This window comes from Quercus lobata, chromosome 2 (assembly GCF_001633185.2).
Source record: "Quercus lobata isolate SW786 chromosome 2, ValleyOak3.0 Primary Assembly, whole genome shotgun sequence".
In the NCBI taxonomy this organism is placed as follows: Eukaryota; Viridiplantae; Streptophyta; class Magnoliopsida; order Fagales; family Fagaceae; genus Quercus; species Quercus lobata.
In genome coordinates, this window is record NC_044905.1 from 7,718,048 (window position 1) to 7,738,855 (window position 20,808).

Genomic DNA, 20,808 nt, shown 5'->3' on the forward strand with positions numbered 1-20,808 from the left:
GATTTATGATACAATTCATGATTTGACAATTATATAGCAACTATGTAGGAACAAAATAGCCCTTTAAAGTTATTAAAAAAAATAAATAAATAAGTGAGTGCAAAACACTTGACCAAATGAGCTTCGACGGCCAAGCCCAAGCCCATCTCTTTCCCCATATTCCAACACAGAGGTGGGGAATGGGGATGAATGGATGGGACCCGGGAATTGGCCCCATATTTTTACAAGAAAGGGGCCAATGGGCAAAAAGGAGGTGCGTGAAAGGTAATAATAATAATAATATATATATATATATACATATATATATATATATATATATTTTTTTTTTGAGGATGTGAAAGGTAATAAGCTGAAGTGTTAAAAAAGAACATGTCAGTTTGACGGCACATATTTGGAATCTTTGGATACCGTCAGATTTTTTAATTTTCCCGCTCATAATCTAGCTGCTTGGGCCCTCGAACAGGTCCGAACCCATCTCTTCGATGAGTGGGTTTTTTCGCCTCCATCGAATAGAGCTGGTTTGGGCCTGACAAGTCTTTTGCAGTCTAGTTAAAAAAATTCAATAAAAAAAAAAGATAAAAAGAAAAATAATACATGGAATTTTTTTTCTTTGGGACATGGTTTGTATCTAGTGTAGTAGTGCCTTGAACATGAAATATGGATATGTGTTCACATTTTAATGTGTTCAGTGCAATTGATGAACCAGACAGAATTCAAGTCCTTTTCTTTACACAAAAATAGTTAAGAATAGAGAGAGTTTGAACACTAAAATGCCAGGAAGTGTCAAAATATAACAAAACAAGTTTAACTAAAACTCTTGGTGGACAGGGGCTGGTCAAACAATGCTACGTACGCAAAAAAAATTTTGATTACATTTTTTATACCAATTGATTTAAAAAAAAAAAAAAAAAAGATAATTACAATATCCGTGGCACGCATATCAATAACAAGTTAAGAAAAGAAATACGAAATTGGTTTACAGAATATTCCAATAACCTGAAAGTCTGTAACCATATCCCTACAGAAACGGCACCGTTGCGATTGCCAACAATAATGGAACTTTCCAATAATCTCATGACTCATGCCCATTACTGTAAAAAGAAAAAAACGATGTCGTTCCAGGCGATGCACACACGCTTAAATTTTTGTAGCTTTTCAGACACAGACACAGACACGGAGTCTTCGGTCTCAGTTTCTCTCTGAAACTCCATGGATTCGAATTCAAAAGCTTCAAATTCTCAAAACCCTAAACCCCAAATTCCACAACCAATGAAAGACAGAGATTTCTTGAACCACCTCGAAGCCTATCTCGCAAAGCGCGATGGCGTGGACAAGCTCCTCAAGATTTCTCGTTACGCCACGAAGATAATTCTGTCCTCTTCGGCTCTCCCCGAAACCCTAACCCTAACTGGCCGACTCAGGAGCTTCGAGTCCAGCGTGGGACTGAGTCGCAAGGCCTTCCGACTCGGCAAGTTCGTTCAGGACGTGAACGCTTTGAGAAACTCCCATTTCTATTCGAAACAAGATCTCTTGCTCTCTCTCATTGCCTATGGAGGCGAGGGCTTGTACTATTTCGTCGAACAGTTTGTTTGGCTATCGAAATCGGGTTTGATCGATGCCAAACACTCGCGGAGATTGCAAAAGGTCAGTGCTTGGGCTGAGTTCATTGGGTACATAGGCAGCATCTCCTTGAAATTCAGGGATTTGAAGGGACTTATCGAGGACGAGGCGTGTTTGGAAACGAGCATTGAGATTTCGGTTGTGAGTGGAATTGGGTGCAATGAAGAGGAACAGAAATTGAAGAAGATAAAGGAGAAGAAGGTAATGAAGAAGCTCTCAATTGTTCAAGATTTCGCTGATGGGTTAATGGTTTTGGCCGATATTCGTGACGGGAAAGGCAGGCTTTCGGCTCCGTTTGTGCTCTCGTGTGCTGGTCTTTTATCGGCTCTGATTAGTACTCACAAGAATTGGATTTCTTGCTGAGTTTGGTGGCCTTGAATTTGTTTTTTTTTTTTTTTTTTTCAATGAGGTATGATTGCTGGGCATTTGGGTTTTTCTTATATTGTTATGTGGATTTTGAATTCCAGGATTGTTAATGCAATGCCCATAATTTACTTACTGATGAATAAAACTGTACACAGATAGTGGATCGTTAGAATTTGTATTATTCAATAAATTAAAAGGTGTAGCTGAGATGGTGCAGAGCTTTTAGGTTCTAGTCAGCTCAGCTGTAATTGGATGGAAGAAAAGAATTTGAAATGGAAAATTTCATATTAATTCCTTTGTTTTGTTTTTTAGTTTTCGTTTTTTTTGGGACATTAGAGAAACATGTTTTAGTTATAGTTACAAGAGTAGAATAGTAAGGTAAACAATTCTCACATTGTCTCTCTTTCTCCCTCCAAGTTCTTCTTGTATTAAAAAAAAGATTGTACCCAATGCACACGACTCCAAATTCTGTGGAGTCTAGGGAAGCTGGCTGGTAGATAGCCTTGCCGCCATATTTTTGGAGAGCTTGATTCTCGGACTTGAACATGCATGTGCTGCATTGGGTGGAAGGCACTTGAGATCGCTTGGGAGATGTTGATTCCTGAACTCAAACTTGCGGCATGCTGCTTCAGGTAGAAGGCACTTGCAATTGCATCAAGACCTGACCTCTCAAGGTCTTCTCATATTATATTGCTATATTCTTCAAAATATTTTTCACTCCAATATCTTTCTCTTCCAGCTTTTGGTCCCATGAAAAAGGTGAAAGATACTTTAAGTGGGTGTCTTTCAATTATAGTATGGTTATTTGATTATTTAAGATAAATTGTGATTCAGAAAATTGTAGAAGGTGGAACCATGGAAGGCTTTTTAAGCAACTAGATGGTGACCTCCCCACCCCACACAAAAAAAACAAAAACAAAAACTAGATGGTGGCCAATTCCAATTGGGTGGTTGCCTTGGGAGGTTCCTGCACTCACTATTCAGTGGATTCCTCTCCTTCAGTTTTTCCAAGATCTTTATTCTGTTGATGAGTTCATAGTATTTGTCTTATGTTGAATACCTTATCTAGAAATGAAGGCTTCTAACATCTTTATTCTGTTAATGAGTTGCAATTTGCAAAGCATTTGTTTTATGTTGAATACCTTATCTAGAAATGAAGGCTTTTTTTTTTTTGATAATCTGAAAAAAGAAATGAAGGCTTTTTCAACAGGATCATTCTCTCCTCTCCAAATGTTGCACAATTTTTTTTTTTTTGGGGGGGGGGGGTTAGGATTTCGATTATTTCATTTGTGTTATGCAGGCTACTGCATGACACTCAGATCTGAACAAGAGCTCAGTTCAACTTTTCGGTTCAATGCTGTTATTGATGAATTATTAATTAAAGCCTAGCAGGCACATTTGCTTCACCTAATAATTTTGCAAAGAAATGAAAGCATCTTAGATTGAGATCACAGAGTTTGGATGTTGGCATTTATGCTGCATCCACATTCTATAATGTCTTTTGCTGGACACTCGTGTCTTTGCCTCTATCACACTGCATTTGTAGTATTTAATTCTCAAACTATATAGGTTGAGTTGAGTCTGCACCTAACTTAGCTTAACCTAGGATTCTTGTTCAGCTTGACTGATTAAAGATGAAATTTAAGGTTGGTCCTCTCCTGTACATTCAGGCAGACTTCTAGAGTTTCTGCCCTGTTGATTCTAACACTAGTTTCCCTGACCTTCCCATGGTTGTTGCTACATTAGAGCCTTGCCTTTGGAAGTTGCTGCTGCTAATGAAACATGATTTTTTAAACTGGACTAACTGTATATCTGTTTGCTTGCTCTGTTCCCTTGGCAGTTGGCACAATTAGCAGTCTTTCAACATTTCAATTCTAGTACTCCTCACTGTTCCCTTGGCTCTGGTGATAAAGAGGTGGGCTGGGGTGAAATTAGATTTGAATCTTGCTAATTGAAAACAAAAATATTTTATAATCTTAAGGTGAAAATCCAAATTCTGATTAGTGAGAATGCAATACATGTAACTTAAGTGAGGAATTGTAAAAGGCAATGCACTCGTCCTGTAGTACTTGTCTACTTGATAAAGAACTGTTTCCTGTGTATGTAGACACTCTTGGAGCTTGAACCCAAAAAAAAAAAAAGATTCACTGAAGGAAACTTTTGTCAAGGATGTATGGCCAACTTCCATGTTTCATCACTGCATTGTACAAAAGTGGACAGATTCTTCCGTAGGCCGTGGCTCAAGTGGCAAATTTCGACACAATCCTGTATATATATATATATATATATATATATATATATATATATATACATATATATATATATATATTGGTTTCTAAATGTACTAATATTTGAAAATGATTTTAATAATTTATCACGTGCATCAATGACTGTCTTGTCTTGCCATGCATACATCCATGGTGTCAGTACTGGTAATGTTCTTCTCTCAAAGTGGACAAACATATGCTTCCATAGTTTTTTTTTTTTTTTTTTTTTTTTTTTTTTGTAGAAAATAAGGGTTCGTTAGGTAATGTTAGCTCTCGGATAGGGCGCTAAAGTTAAAGTCCTTGGGTCAACTAGTGTGGATGCCTACCAACGGACTCTTATTGGCAACGGGACTCGAATCTAGGTGTGTTAGACGAAGTGCTCAAGTCTTACCAACTGAGCCTTCCATAGTTTCTTCCATCAATAATGTCTGCTGCTCTGTGATGGCAAATTGAGATCAGGGGCAATACCTAGAGTATTGCACCTGATGCAATAGCATTGAAGGGTGGAGATTGAAAGTTACAAAAAATAACTTTTAATCTCAACCATTAAATAAAAAAATATTAAAGGGATGTAAAAAGTTAAAATTGTAAAAAAATTCGTGAAGGAAATGGTGCAATTGCACTTGATCTCAATCCGTGGTGCATTCATGCTTTTTTCTTTTCTTCTCTGTTATGCTCCCCTGCTTTTGGCCATTTCATTTTAGAGCCACTCAATAATCACTTATGCTTTTAACCATGTCGCATCTTTATTTAATAATCATGTGATTTATTTAAATAATTTAATAAGTTATGTGATTTAATAGACGGTGTATCAACCGGGTTTGGAGGAAATCTTTATCCGTTTGAACCGATCAAAATTATTGTACCTGAAGAGCAACAGGGGGAACTGAGGAAAGACTATTTTCTGGGTCCGGGTCGTTTTTCAAGTTTTCTGAGCCTTTCTCAGATTGGGTTGTTTCTCAGTTTTCTGAGCTGTTCCTTTTCACAATGGGCTTTTTACTTGTCAAAAGCGTCAGCCCAAGGCATTACTAAGCTGTGCATTATAGCCTTCTCCAGTTTGTCGCTATTGGGCCTATTGGCACTTAAAATGCAAAACCTTCTTTTAGCGGTTTACTTGTTTGTGAAAATTTGTAGAAATTAGAAAGTAAAGTTAATGTGAAATTGCAAATGAGTTTTTCTCCAAACAATTAGTTCAAGAACTCGGCTAGATGTGGAAGGTCATACAATAATTTAAGGGAAAAGTTAACGAATGTTCTAAAGACATTGTTTTATGAAGTATTTTAAGAAACCTTTTTATGGAAAAATAAAAAAGCAAGAAATTTGTTTAACATCTGTTTATATTTCCTACGAAAGTGGTATTAAAACTAAAATGATTTATTAACAATAGCCCTAAAAGTACTTATTAACAAAATCCTTTTATCATGAAACTCTAAAAATCCTAACTACGAAAAGTTAAATGGTTTAGACATTGACGACGTAACAAAACTTGAACCATTCATTTAACCATCGATTAGGATTTTAATTCGGCTATGGATTTATTCCTTTACCCTAATAACAACTCTATGCTCTATAGTATCACAATTACAATTAAAGCACTCGCCTATGATCAAGGTTGGTGAAGGCGTGAAGCAATACACCACATTTGCATTAGTGAACACTCCATTAAAACAAGTCACAATTGAATAATTTGAAAAGCAAAGTTTAATACTAAAAGAAAGAATTGATTCCTTTGTAATTCCCAGACGTCAAAGTCACAAACACAATAGTATGAAAAGCCAAAATTATAGTACAAGCGTGGAATGTAACAGCTTGGGATGAGTTGTTGTCTTGTTCGGGGAATAAAATTATATCATTTTTTTTTTTCAACTTTTTATAAAAAATTTCTTAAAATGATTTATTAATATTTGTCTTAAGAGATGTGTTAGTAAAACTCTTTATAACAAAGTTGTTAATAATTACTGAAAATAAGTCAATATCAGTGAGAAGAATAGAGGTAGTCAGAAAGTTTGATGCCAAAATACCCGCCTGACATGCACCATGGTGAAGAAAGATTCACTCAATTCCATAAGGTGGATGTGACCCTTTCAATCATGATCCTCAAATCTTATCTAAGACGAACAAAGATTAAGCGAAGCCCACTTTGGTGAGCCTGAGTCTTTTTACTTCTTGTTTTGTTTGTAATGATTTGAAAGCTACAGTTGTTTAAAATTTTAATAATGGATAATTCTGGTGCTATAATTTGTACCATAACTCGTCTATATGACGAGTTGTGGTTGGTGAAGGGGTGTTCTTATATAAACCTACCATCACTTCTCCATTAACCACAACTCATCAGTCACCACATGAGCGAGTTGTGACACAAGTTGTAGCACCAACATTGCTTAATTTTAATAGGTGACTTCAGAGACTTTTAGCAATTTTTTTTATAGTAAAAAGTAGGTAGATTGTGAGAGAAATGGGAACTGGGGTTACAATCACGATTCACGAGCATGAGCACCACAAATTGATTTAATTACTTTGGTCAATAGCTTATTTGAACTTTGTTTATCATTGTGCTCAGTGTCATATATTTAATTTACCATCAATCATAAACTCACGAAAAGTAGGAAGGTTGCGTTAGCCAATGACGAGCATAAATCACTATATTATGAATTGATCATTTACAATATTTTAAACTAATCTGTTGAGCCAACTCCAAAAATGATGAGCATAAATCACTATATTATGAATTGATCATTTACAATATTTTAAACTAACCGGTTGAGCTAACTCCAAAAACAAACTTTGTTGTCATTAGCTTATTTGACTAGGTAGATAAAAAATTGATTGATATTTTAGTCTAATAATAAAAAACTATCATTAAAAACGAACACCATAAATTGAAATTTTATCTTAAAAAAAAAAGATAAAATTTTATAAAGTGCACGTTACTTTTACCCAATTTATTTCTTAAACTAACCCAAAAATACAAGAAGATACTTATCAGTTGCTTTAAAAAAATTCCTACTAAATATTTCTTATCATGATAGAACTCGTGATAGTATAATATGGAATAGTACCCATCACATGAGATAAAGAGCGATGTGCAAGGGCCAAGGAAGCAAGCAACACTGTCTGCATTAGCATTTTAGATGCGAAAATAGCGTCACAACTCACAAGAATATATTGGGAATAGAAATTTTATAGAATATCCCTAATAGCTCTCAAGATTGTGACTTTCAATTGGTCCCAGGATTGGGTTTACACGCTTGGCATCCTTCTATGTTTTTCTGACCATCCCCAACAAACCTTAATTCACAAATCAAAACAAAACCAACTGTTTTTATTTTTTTAAACCCCACTTCCAATCCTATTCCTCATCCATTCAATAAATTCATCATAGCCTATAAAAATACAAAAAAAAAAAAAAAAAAAACCTATTTAAATTTTAAATTCCACCTCTTTCATCTATGTTAACACGTATCTTAATCAAGCCAACCCTGATCCTTATTTTTATGCTTATTTTCAGATCTACGATATAACCAAATGGCTATCCAGTAATTTATTGGGGTTTTTTATTTTTCTTTTCCAAAAATCCAAAAAAAAAAAAGAAAAATGGAAACCGAACTCAAAGACCTAAAATCCCAACCGTCACAACAACCACCGCCGCAGCCGCAGCCGCCGCCGCTACAACCCACAGTGACAAACGACGACGTTCCGCTCCTTAAAAACTCCGAAACCCACCACAGCCACAACAGCAGCAACATCAACAACAACCTCGACGAACTCGAGAAGAAATTCGCTGCCTACGTTCGGCATGACGTGTACGGCAGAATGGGACGTGGCGAGCTCCCGTTGGGCGAGAAGTTCCTCCTCGGCATCGCGCTGATCACGCTCGTTCCCGTGCGCGTGGTTTTGGCGACGACTCTGTTGGTCTTGTATTACTTGATTTGCCGGATTTGCACGCTGTTCTCGGCTCCGAATCGAGAAGAAGAAGAAGAAGAAGATGGGCAAGAAGATTACGCTCACATGGGTGGGTGGAGAAGAACCGTGATTGTTCAGTGTGGGAGGTCACTCTCTAGAGCTATGCTTTTCGTTTTTGGATTCTATTGGATCAAAGAGACTAATCGAATTCCTGACTCCACAGCTCAGGTAACCAAATCCTTAATTCCCAATACTACCATATGTTGTTACTTTCTTTTACTATGCTATTTTATCGGCTATGGCTCCTCGACAGATTAATATGGCTTTTCTTTTTTTTTTTTTTTTAATCGTGGGTCTTTTTATTTTTGAACAAAGTTTGGTGAGAAACCCTCAAACTTATTATATATTTTTTCATATATTTTTATATTGAGTGTGAAATTTGAAAATCTAACTGCCGAATTGCATCTTCTTATTATAATATCCATCATGCTTGCAAAATTTTAAGAAGATCAAAGATCAATCGCTATGTCATCAAACAAATGTTAAAATTTCAAGTTTTTGTAACCTAAAATTGTGTATAAATAATAAGTTCATTGATTGAATAGTAAATAACATCCGAATTGAACGAAATTTGACATGTATATTAAGAATATAAGGAACATGAAATTCAATGGATAGATTTTTAAAATTCACACCTGAAAAAGAGATATATGATAAGTTTGAATGGTTTCTCTCCAAACTTCAAAAAACTTTGTTCTTTATTTTTTTTCTATTACTTGAATGACACTTATCGTGAAAAATGATTTATACGTTTATTTATTATGTTATTAAAGCGGCACTAATCATATTTATTGTCATGTTTATTTAGTTTTTCGTAGTAAAATTGGCAGTAGTTGTTGTGGATTAATGCTAGTTTTCACATTAATGTGTTAGTAAGATTGGGTGTGTGTTTTGGGTTTTGATTGGGTTCACCGAGGACTTGTGTGGTATAATATTTGTTTCTCTTTTTTTACTTATTTCCAAAAAAATTATTTGTTTTCTGTTTTGAATGGGCAGGGTAAAGAGGAGTCTGAAGAGCCTGAAAGGCCTGGGGCAATTATATCAAACCATGTGTCATATATTGATATATTGTACCACATGCATTCTTCGTTCCCGAGCTTTGTTGCTAAGGTTTGTTGTTCATTTCACATGTTACATGGAACACGGATTACTTAAATGTGTATGCCTCTACGTTTGATTTGGATTTGTCAAACTGACACATTTCTTTTCTGAATCTGTTTATTGTAATCCTTGGTTTCATTTCTAAAGCGATCAGTGGGTAAACTTCCTCTAGTAGGTCTCATAAGGTTAGTCTACTTCCGTGTTAAATAGCTTTCCTAAGTCTTCTGTCTTGTAATCGTTACATTATGTTACCGTTGAATGGTTTAGTGTGTAAATAGCACGTAGTTAACTATAATAACAACTAAAAAAACGAATACCATTAAATTCTTTATATCCTATGATAAACAATTTTGAACTAGATTGTGATTCTCTGATGTTTTGAGTAATTAAAGCTAAATTGAATTGGTTTTGCTATTATGATATATAGAGTAGGAATTCCTTTTGTCTAATTTATTCTAGGAATGTCTCTCATTGGATTTGAGAAGAGAACAAACACAAGAGCTGTTGCTTGACATTCTTCCATTTGATTATTTTCTTTTCATCTTCAAACCCATTAACTGTCATAAAAAAACATGATATTTTATTTCTTCCAAGGCTGGTCACATTCTTTTAATGTAAACTGTAATATTAATCACTTGATTATATGCGCAGCATGTGTTCTTAAGGAAGATAACATGCTTGTCCTTGCTTCTTTGTCTTTGTCTTTTTATATAATGGTTAATTTTATTGAGCGTGTGCTCAAGATTTGTGCCATCTTTTCTTACTAGCTTTCTCTAAATTTTTTTGTTAGTTGCTTTGCTTTTGTCAAGTATTGACTTTTTTTAACTTTGATGTTTGTGATATTTTTGGTATCACTCGGATAACATGTTTGGGTTAGACTGGGTTTTGAATTCTAATGGCATTTTTTTGCAGCAAGTGCCTCGGTTGTGTTTATGTTCAGCGGGAATCCAAGTCATCAGACTTCAAGGGTGTTTCAGGTACAACAATATAGATGCCTATGTTCTTTACTCTTATTCTGTAAATTGGTTGATACTTACATTACTCAATACTTCTGCCACTTTTTTAGTGTTTGATTTTATTTCGAGGCACATTTTTAAAGTTTGGTAATTACACATCTTGATAATATTTGCATCAATATGAATCAAGCTGAAAACTCCAGTTTATCACTTGCTGCTTTTGATATACATGTTCTCCATATTATTGCTACAAGGCCGCAGATATTAGCTCACTCTTGGAAAAAGTTTCAGGTTGTTATTGAAGACATCTGCATAAAATTTTTAGAGGATATTTTTTGGGTTACTGTAGTTTTTGGCTAGGCTTAACACAGGATGTGAGGGGGAGGAGGGGGGTGAGGGTGAGGGTGAGGAGGAAGATTAAAAAAAAGGGAAGGTGCAGAATGCCCTCATTTTCAATTAGCAGCCTACCTCCCTTTGGTGGTTTGTTTGTTTCAGGAAAAAGGGAAAATGCAAGGATCTAACTTTGAAGCAATCTTATTTTTATTTTCATGTTAAGTGACTTGTGAAAAAAGGCTATATGTGACAACAAGAGGAGAGATATACAAACACTTTACAAAAATTGCTTATAAAAACTTATAACAACATTAAGAACAAAGCCTTAGTCACAAAACTATGGGGTTGACTATCAGTCCTCAAAAGACTTATTGGGGTTTACTTGTATTCTCTGATGCAATGCATTGCTAGCTGGGGATGGCCTAATTTGTATTTTTATAGGATTTTGTCATGACAAGTGACTAATTTTTACACTAGACATCAAAATTGTTCTTCTATTTTGGAGTTTCTTACTTCCCTTAGAATTGCCCCTTAAGTTGTTTTTTATATCTTTGTTGTTTTTAGTTGCTGTTTTTTTGCGCTCACCATCATGAACACCTTGTACTTGCTGTTTTTGCTTTCTCTTCATGATTAATATGATTTTTATTACTTATCAAAAAAAAAAAGACACCATCCTACAGCAACCTTCCTTTACCTAGGCTTGGGGACCAGCTATGAACAAAAAATAAATTAATATGCCATAATATTTGGCCTTTTAACTGTTCTTACGTGGTTAACTAATTGGTATCAGTTCAGTATTTGAACCCTTTATCGGTCATGCTTATACATGTATGTATTTCCCTTTTACCTTCTTAATGCAAACCTAGATGTGTTTGTCACTTGCCCAGGGGTATCCTAGCGAGTTCCTACCTTCCTTTTATGCATGTCTGTGCTATACTTTTCCCATAAGAATAGGATCTCGTTGCCTACCCTGTCTATTAGGGAAAAAGAAGAATTCACTTTTTTATAATTCTATTACACCTGCACCCCCCTGGGGGAGCCTGTGTGAGTGTGTGTGGGGCAAGATCGGAGTTGCTCTCTCTCCAAGCTCAACATCAGAAGTATCTTTTTTAATGGTTGAGAATATACACACAAACACATCCACGAAGCTAGTACACCTAGAGAAATATCTCTTCTCTATTACTGTATTGAGTTTATATAAGTTTCTGCTGATTGTAATTCCTTGGTGCTTGCAGGAGTTGTGACTGAAAGAGTTAGAGAAGCTTATCAAAATAAATCTGCTCCAATGATGATGCTTTTCCCAGGTAATCAATTTTTTATACTATATATTGTTATCCATGTGATTCTGCCTGTTTTTTTTTGGGGGGTAAAATTTCTGCCTGATTTTTGCTGTGATTTCATAATTTGCATTGCATGTAGCTTCATAATTTCTTGAGAAGACCAAGGTTATCAACAAGTTGCATTCAATTGCAAGATAGAGTTATACTTTTATCAAATAATGTACTTTAAGGCAATTTTCTAACTCAAAAGGCTTCCCCCAATAGGATGTAAGAATGAGGTGGAGGTTGAGGACTTGGGGTTCAAGATGCCCTTGGGGAGCGTGTAACTTACCATTAATTAAAAAAATAAGTACTTCAGAGAAAAGAAATTTTGAATTAGAACCTTTGAAAAATTGTATTTCTGTTGTGAACATATAATAATAGGGGCATGTAATTCTCCCACTGTGACAGCTTCTTTAGCTGGTAAACAGTAGCAAATCTCTGGACTGAAAAGCCACCATATTCTTTAGCTTTTAGCTTAAACAATGGAAGTGTGATATTTTCACATTTTCTTGAGTTCTTGTGTAGTGCTTGTATACTTTCTGTATTCTTGGGTTGCACTCTTTGCACTTATTTAATTAGATTTGTTTACTTAAGGGGGGAAAAAACCAATGGAAGTGCCAATACTATGTGTAGTACACTATATGATCAAATAACTGTCTCTTGGGTCACACTGAAGTCTCTTTGGTCCATTAAGAGTGTCGATGGTTTACAATCCGCTTGTTTGGATCTACAACATTAGGATATATTATGCATATATTTGCCCTGATTACTGTTTAGTGTTTACTATGTTTTAATTCATCTTTTTCAATTTATTTGCAGAAGGCACAACTACAAATGGAGACTACCTTCTGCCATTCAAGACAGGTGCATTTTTATCAACAGTGCCGGTGCGTCCGGTGATTCTAAGGTATCCTTACAGAAGATTCAGTCCTGCCTGGGATTCAATATCTGGGGTGAGTGCTTCTTAAGCTCAAGTTGTATAACCTTTAACAAATTTAGATAATGAAAGCTAGTTTGATACTCTTTCCCAAAATTTCAGTTCACTTGAAAAGGCTCAATGTTTTAGGAGAGTATAAGAAATGCATTCAGCATTTAAATTACAGTTTGCTATATGTTCACTTGAAAAGGCTTATCATCGTGAATAGAGTAAATCTTTTTATTTTATTAAATTCTATTTCTTATCAAATTTTTTTTTTTTTGAGAGTATAATGATAGCATTCAACATCTTAATAATAATAAATAAATGGTAATGTGTGATGTGAGCAAAAGTTACTCGGACTTTTGATCACGGGCAGTAATTTTGGGACACTCCAAAAAAAAAAAGAAATGTATGAACTAATCTAGGGATGGAGGAGTGTATGTTAAGCATCTACTTTTCCCCCCGTTTAGTATGAATATAAATACTTTTAATACAAATAGTGTAACTTCAGATGTAATAGAATGGAAGAAAAGAAATACATTTTATTTATCAAAAAAATAAAAGAAATACATGTGACCGACTCTAATTAATCTGTTGAGGATCCATAGCCGACCCCAAAAATTTGGGATTAATGCTTGTTGTAATACAAATAGTGTAGCAGAAATACCAGGCCCTCCCACAACCAGACAATGGCCCTTGTGAAGTTCCCCAATTAGGTGGTACCAGCTGTTGTTAATGATCCTTTACAAATAGTGTAAATGCTATAAATAGAAGCACCCAATATATTTTGTAATAAACATAGGCCTAAAATAATGTTCATGGTTGTTCTAAGGGGGCTTGTTGTTTGCTTATTGTAGATTGTGTGTCTGAGTTATTTTATTTCCAGTTTTAGGCCTGGGAGTTCCAAGTCAATGGCATTGATGTAATTGTCAGCTTGAAAAGTTATCTGCCAAGAGTTTACTAAATTCTAGGTTTATACAAGATAAGTTAGAGCTAAAGCTCGTTGCTCAAAAATTGTGAGTTGTGAAAAAATCACAATTGGAGAACGCAAGAAATTTTTTGAATGTTCTGTCTGTGATTAATTCCAAAAGATATTTAACTCTTTGTATTTGTTATATACTAGTAAAGTACATAACTCATATCTGCATGTACTTGCAATGTTTCTATGAGCTAAAATTTTCTGAAGAAGATGTTCTGTTTGTGGCAACCTTTTATGCTGGAAGTCTTAATATTGATGTGATTTTTATTTGCAGGTGAGACATGTCATTTATCTTCTCTGTCAATTTGTAAATCACTTAGAGGTGGTACGATTACCTATTTACTGCCCCTCACAGCAAGAAAAGGATGATCCAAAGCTTTATGCTAGTAATGTTAGAAGGTTGATGGCAAGTGAGGTATGCATTTCGAAATCAAACATTACATCTAGGTTGTGTTTGGATGGCAACATTTGGATTTGGATTTGGATTTGAAATCCATTGATTTAAAATGCCTTGATTTGAAATCCCTTGATTTTGAAATTCTTTGTTTGGGTCTTTTTAAACAATAAAGGATTTGAAATTCATCATTTGAAATTCCATTGTTTGGATACTTAAATTTGGATTCAGATTTGGATTTGGATTTAAGATCAATAAAATATATTTTTTAATTATTATTTTTCTTAATCCTTCTACATTTTAATTTTAAATACATGAGGAAATATTGATAATCTAATTGACAAGATAATAACTAAATATTTTTAGTCATAGCCAACTAAAAAAATATTTTCTCCTTCCTCAGCCATAACTTCAACTACTTCGTTCATATGTTCTACATCAATACCAGTAGCTCTATCCCTCCCAGACAAGATCTCAATGTCCTCCCAATTGTCAATAAGCACCTGCTTTTGATTTTTCTAAAGAAGTAAAAAAAAAAAAATACAAGCAGTGAGTTAACATAATTAAAATAAAAGAACAAAAAAAAAAACTAAGAGATACTTTTTATTCCATTCATTAATAAGCAAACAAAGGGATTTTATTTGCAACTAAAACAAGACCTATTACTTTACATTTCCTGAATAACTCGATTGGTAAGAGACCAACTAGGTCATAACTATATTTTACTTTCAATCAACTATCCTATCAAGCACTTGCAAATTCTACATAACTTGATAACAGTAGATAACCACTCAATATGTAGCAAGCCTAGGAAGATGAACTTTACACATAAAACATACACAATGAATATCCAACTCTAGCAGAGCTGCAAACCTTACACATGTTTGCCTCAGTTTTTACAAATAAAACATACACATGTTTGCCTCAGTTTTTTCTTCTCAATGACTACAGATTACTAAACTTGGGAACTTTGAGAAGAATCAGATACTATTTCCTCCAACTTCCAACACCAGAATCTTGTTTTCAAAATTAGAAACGAACGGAAAAATTGAACATGGAAGAGAAGAAATTATGTATTCAAGTAATGCTCAATTATAGATAACAATCAAGACACAAACAAAGTGTCTTGCATATGATTAGCAAAAAGGTGTCTTGCATATGATTAGCAAAAAGGTGTCTTGCATATGGAATTATGCATTTTTCTTGGACAGGAAGGATCACAGCAATTGACAGCATTAAAAAATATTATGGAAAGATTGCAAAGTTCACCATAAGGCCACAAGAAGAGTCTACTTATGAAACTTGAAGCTTTATAGACTTTTATAAGTGACTTCTAAATTTCAATAGGCCCATAGTCACAATTTGGAACAAGCACATGAGTATGCATAATTTTTTAAGTAATTCTAGGACTATATATATCATCCACTACATCATTTTTTACAATTATCCTTGCTCATGATATAACTGTAAAGTAGCAAATGACATGAACTTCATGGCAATCCAATTAGGCCATTGAAGTTGTTGCTGACACTGTACCACTCAAAAGGCCCATCGTCACAATTTCAAACAGTAGCATAAATCAGCCCAAACTATATCAAAAAGAAGAAATTGAAGAAAGTGTTCATTTGTTACCATATATGATTGTGTGTTTGGTAGGTCTTATGATTGTGCAATGGCTTTTTTCCTATTTCATTAATCTGTAAAAAGTTGATGTGCAAGGTGTGTAAACAACAGGTTTTACAAAAACTCCTTATTGAATCTAAAAACTCTTGATCCAAACTCACTCTCTCTCATCACCAATTGTCTATATAAAGCTTACTCCCATATAAAAAAATTCAACACCAGCAAAAAAAACTAAGAGATAGATAAATAAACGCAACCCATTTCAATGATCTCTCTCTCTCTCTGCAATTAATTAATGGCTAGTTCAACTTCTATTCTACCAAATACATCTATACCACTAGATGACCAGTGCTCCAACCACCAGCTGAACCAAAAAGATCAAGCCTCCTCCATGGTTGAATCATCTTTGGTACAACCAAACACACCATCACCACTACCCGCATCAAACTGGGGCTCAGCCCGGTTCATGATAGCTGAACCAGTACATCTGCCACAACAAAACCTTTCAACTCCACCACCAAACCATGAGTCATTCCATATCCCCATGGCTGAACCAGGTGTGGCACAACCGCAAAACCATGTCCAAGCTCAAATACAGATGTTATGGTAAGTACTTCTTAATAACAATCATGCATTTTTCCCAAGTGTCTTCATCGTAGAAGAAAGTGTTGGCAGTGCTACCACATTGTATGAAGTTAGAGAAATTATTACCTCTGTAAATTTTAGGCCAACAACGATTCATAGTAGACATTATTTAGTCTTAAACTCAGCCAATAATTCCATCTTCCTCACTTTCCATCATCACAACATCATTATTTCAAATGAATATTCTCTCACTTATTACTTCACAACTCATAGACTGTTCATAGAAGCATTTCATTAAACACATAATTTGCATTACAAACCCACAAATGAAAAGACATATAGAAAATAAAGACAAACCCAAAACAAATCATTGAAAATACCATGAAACAAGATGCACAAACAAATCTAATGAAACCCAAACAAACCCACAAAAAAAAAAATCAAATAAAACCCAGTGGAAAAACCCACAGCCTTTGTGGATTTAGATTTAGTTGAAAGAGAGAATTAGAGAATTTAAAAAGGAAGATAAGTGTTGAGAGAAACAAACCTGAAGTTGCCGACATAGAGATGGAACAAGAGCTTGTGAGTTGCAGCTAGGAAGAGAGACACAGAGAGAAGCTTGCTGAGAGAGAAATAGAGCACATTGCATGAGAGATTTCCAAATTCCACCGTGTGTGTGGGTATTTGAAATCCATGGATTTGGGCCTATCAAATTCTGGTTGGATTCAAATTCATTTCTTTTAACTTACCCAAACAAAGGATTTGGATTTGGGCCCCCTCAAATCCAAATCCAAATCCAAGGGATCCAAACAGACCACTAGAGTTTTTGCTTGAGAATGTGACTGTTAGTCTCTATAGTTGGAGATGCATTTTGATAAGGTGAGAATCACTACTATGTTAGTCCAACTAGTCATCTCCCAAGCCGCAAAAAGGGCCAAATTTTGAAATTCATCCTTGATTTTAAATGTTTAAGGTCCTTTCTTTTTGGGGAATCATCTCCTTTTGATATTTACCAGTCCCTAATTAAAAGGGAATGTTAGGGCCTAAAATGCCCATGAGATAGATGGTATGGGTATAGCATTGTATGGTGAAAGTAAAATACGTGACATAGTCATAGATAAGATTTTCTTTTTTTTGATAGGTAATATAAGAACTATTCTTAATAAATAAAAGATGAATAATACAAGATGTTCATGATGATGAACAATAAGAAACAGAAGAAACAAACAGCCAAACAAAGAAGAGGGAAATCAAATAGAAAAACTAAGGGAAGACAAAAACTCTGGAAGAGATGAAGACTCAGTAAAACCCCAACAACGAGACCACTCAAAAAGACTACGATGGCTTAAAACCTTCAACTCATCCAACGTCTTCTCCTTGTTCTCAAAGGAGCGACGATTCCGTTCCAACCAAACAGTCCACATTATGCACCCTGGAATCAAATTCCAAATATTCGAGTTGTGCTTCCTGAGCCACTGATGCCAACAAGACAACAATCCCGCCACCAATCCTGGCATAACCCAATGAATACCATAAGCCTGAAGCATGAAGGTCCATAAGGTATGAGTAACAGGACAGTGAAGGAGGAGATGGTCAACCGACTCCCCATCACAACAACACATACAACACCAATTTGTCAAAATGCGACCCCTAAGCTTGAGATTATCCAACGTGAGAATCCGATCGTGAGCAGCTGTCCACAGGAAGAAGGCCACTCGCTTAGGAATCTTAGGTTTCCAAACACCCTTCCAAGGAAACTGAGAGTTTGAATTACCCTGAATTGCATGGTAATACGATTGGGTGTTAAACTTACCATTACCTTTGAGCCGCCAACAAAGAGAATCTCTCCTAACCCCCCGAGGAATACACGATTGGATAAACTGAAGTAGGGAAAAAGATGCAGCAAGTTCCCAATCTTCGAAAGCTCTGTGAAACCTTAAATCCCACACTCTAATAGTGCCTCCTTCCGGAAGCCACAAAACCTCAGAGATGCAAGCGTCCTTGGCAGTTGAACAGACAAAGATTTTCTATATGCTCTATACAGGAAGTACTTTATATGTCCACAATCTACTTGGAATCTTGCCCAAACGTTAAGTGGCGCTTATTCTCCAAACATTCTTACAGACTTACTTCAATAGATGAAGCTTGAACCATGAGAAATGTGTGGGGTTTTAACCATGTTAAGAAATAATTATATACAGTATCAAACTCATATTGTAGAAAGTAAGAATGTTTCCAAGCTTTTCAAATGCTTTGAAAACTCATTTAATGAAAAGTAGCACCATATGGTTGGGACCTGCATCTTAACCACTGAGAATCATATGGTCTTAAGGTTTGAGGGGAACTATACTTCTGAGTTTAGCCATGTGGCTCATCAATGTTGTTTTGATGTATGCTAAGGTCAAATAAAAGGAAATTGATGTAGTATATAATAATTAGAATTCAATAAGTGGTTACTGCATATGACCGGAAACTAGATTATTGCTTTGTGGACATGAATATGTTTCCAGTTCTCAGGATTCCAAATAAAATGACTTCCTAATTTCTCTTGTTTCCTAGAATTTAAATTCTTTGATTACAAACATATGAAGGCCAAGATCAAGAATTAGTAGTAGTATGCGGATATAAATGGCAAAAATAAGTCATCAAATGCAGATAGAGAATAGCGGGTAAATTAAATGTTCTGTTTCAGTCATATGTTGCAAGCTTTCCTATCACTAATTAAGATAAGACAAAGAAATAGCTTCTGATAGTTACCATGGGCTGGGCAGAAGAGCTTTTGATAGATTATGCCATATGTTGGTTCTTAAATATGAACTGGCTCCTAAGGCACCTCTATCATATAATGACTACTATTATAGCATAAAAAACTGATGGCACCTATTTTTAATGTCTTATTTGAATGGGGGGCTCTGTACAGTTGGTAGTGCCGTTGTAGCTGTATCCTGTATATGGTCACTGATATTAACTGTCTTGTTGGTGCTACTGTTTTTTGTGTGCAGGGTAATTTGATAATGTCAGATATTGGGCTGCCTGAGAAGCGAGTATATCATGCTGCCCTCAATGGTAATAATAGCCTGCCTAGTGTTTTGCATCAGAAAGACGATTGATAATTTCATGGCTTCGCTCCCAAATGATATCTTGTCCCAGTTGAGTTTCTTAGTTGGTACTTGCACATAAAGGCCCAGGCATAGCAAGGGGTGTACTCACCCAAATGTTCACACGTAGACATTGGTGTGCCTTTATCGCCTTGTAACATTCTTACAGAAAAAATATGGCCATTAAACATTGTTTTAATGTCCTCTGCGAATCTCTTTTTGTCAAAGCATCCAATCTATAAAGAGTTACATGGGTTTATGTTGGGGTCACAAACTCAATATGTTAAAATGTCCTGAATCATCTCTTTCGTGTGCCTGCAGGTTTGTTATCCCAATGCTAATTCGGATTCGCCATCTGTATAATGGTTGCATGATTCTATTATTTATAGGGGAAAAAAATATGAATTGAAAATTTATACAGAAAATCAACGTGTCGAGTCAACGTGTCGAGCAAGTATTAATATTCTACTATCAGTTTGACATGTACTCATCCAATTTTTGAATGCTGCTTCGGAGCAAGGGTGGCATATTCTAAAGCAGGCCTTTCGGACGTTTCAACATTTTGTGGGGTTTATAGGGAGGTTATGGAAGGTTATTGCTGCTGCCGAATGTTGTTCTATGTTAAAAATGAGCGGGGTTTGTTTTCAAGGGACTGAGCTGGTCTCACAATTTGCCCCAATTAAAATTCTCTTCGTATATCAAAATGGCAATTATCGATTCTTTTTAACTTGTTCGTTGTAATTCATTGGCTCCTGCCTACATATTCTTTTTGGTATGATATCGTGTATGCCTAATTAGTATACATACAATCACATCAACTTTAACACATTTGTAATTGTTCTAATTTAACTAAATAATAATTCAAATAATTTTACCTCATGTTTGTTTTAAATCAAATTTCCAATTCCATTGTCCAAGAGATGGGACTCTAAAAAGAAGTTAATTCTTGTTACACACTCACTATTGTACATGCTCTCATTTGATTTCACAATTTTAATTAATATTGTGCTTTCAAAAAAAAAAAAAAAAAAACTAATGTGACAATCTATGTCTTGTACATGCGGTATATATCTATCACCGCTAAAAAGAATAAAATAAAAATAAATTTATGTATAGTAATTATTGAGTGACAAATTAATTTTTATTCTATAAGAGTGGCCCATTAATGTTTTATGAGATGTGACATATTTGGTCAAAAGTAAAGAATAGCCTACTACTTTGGCAATTGGCTCTATAAATAAATCAAAGACAACGATTTCAGTTTTAATAAATTTGATCAGTA

The 20,808-nt window shown here is 35.1% G+C and overlaps 2 protein-coding genes across 4 annotated transcripts; both read left to right on the plus strand.

Moving 5' to 3' along the window:
* The first annotated feature begins 1,077 nt into the window (after positions 1–1,077).
* Positions 1,078–2,094, plus strand: LOC115977787 (peroxisomal membrane protein 11A-like). The gene has a single exon (XM_031099806.1). The coding sequence runs from the start codon at positions 1,210–1,212 to the stop codon at positions 1,981–1,983; it is 774 nt and encodes a 257-aa protein (XP_030955666.1). The 5' UTR covers positions 1,078–1,209; the 3' UTR covers positions 1,984–2,094.
* A 5,287-nt stretch (positions 2,095–7,381) lies between these two features.
* LOC115974290 (lysophospholipid acyltransferase LPEAT1-like) lies at positions 7,382–20,245 on the plus strand. 3 transcript variants are annotated; one of them, XM_031094563.1, is made up of 9 exons: positions 7,382–8,384; positions 9,213–9,326; positions 9,465–9,502; positions 10,230–10,294; positions 11,842–11,910; positions 12,748–12,881; positions 14,101–14,241; positions 19,431–19,577; positions 19,848–20,245. In XM_031094563.1, the coding sequence occupies exons 1-8, from the start codon at positions 7,848–7,850 to the stop codon at positions 19,536–19,538; spliced, it is 1,206 nt and encodes a 401-aa protein (XP_030950423.1). In that variant the 5' UTR covers positions 7,382–7,847; the 3' UTR covers positions 19,539–19,577; positions 19,848–20,245. The 3 variants fall into 3 exon arrangements, with proteins under 3 accessions (XP_030950423.1, XP_030950424.1, XP_030950422.1); XM_031094564.1 differs by having other exon boundaries at positions 19,431–19,494; XM_031094562.1 differs by lacking the exon at positions 19,848–20,245 and having other exon boundaries at positions 19,431–19,686.
* The last annotated feature ends 563 nt before the right edge of the window (positions 20,246–20,808 follow it).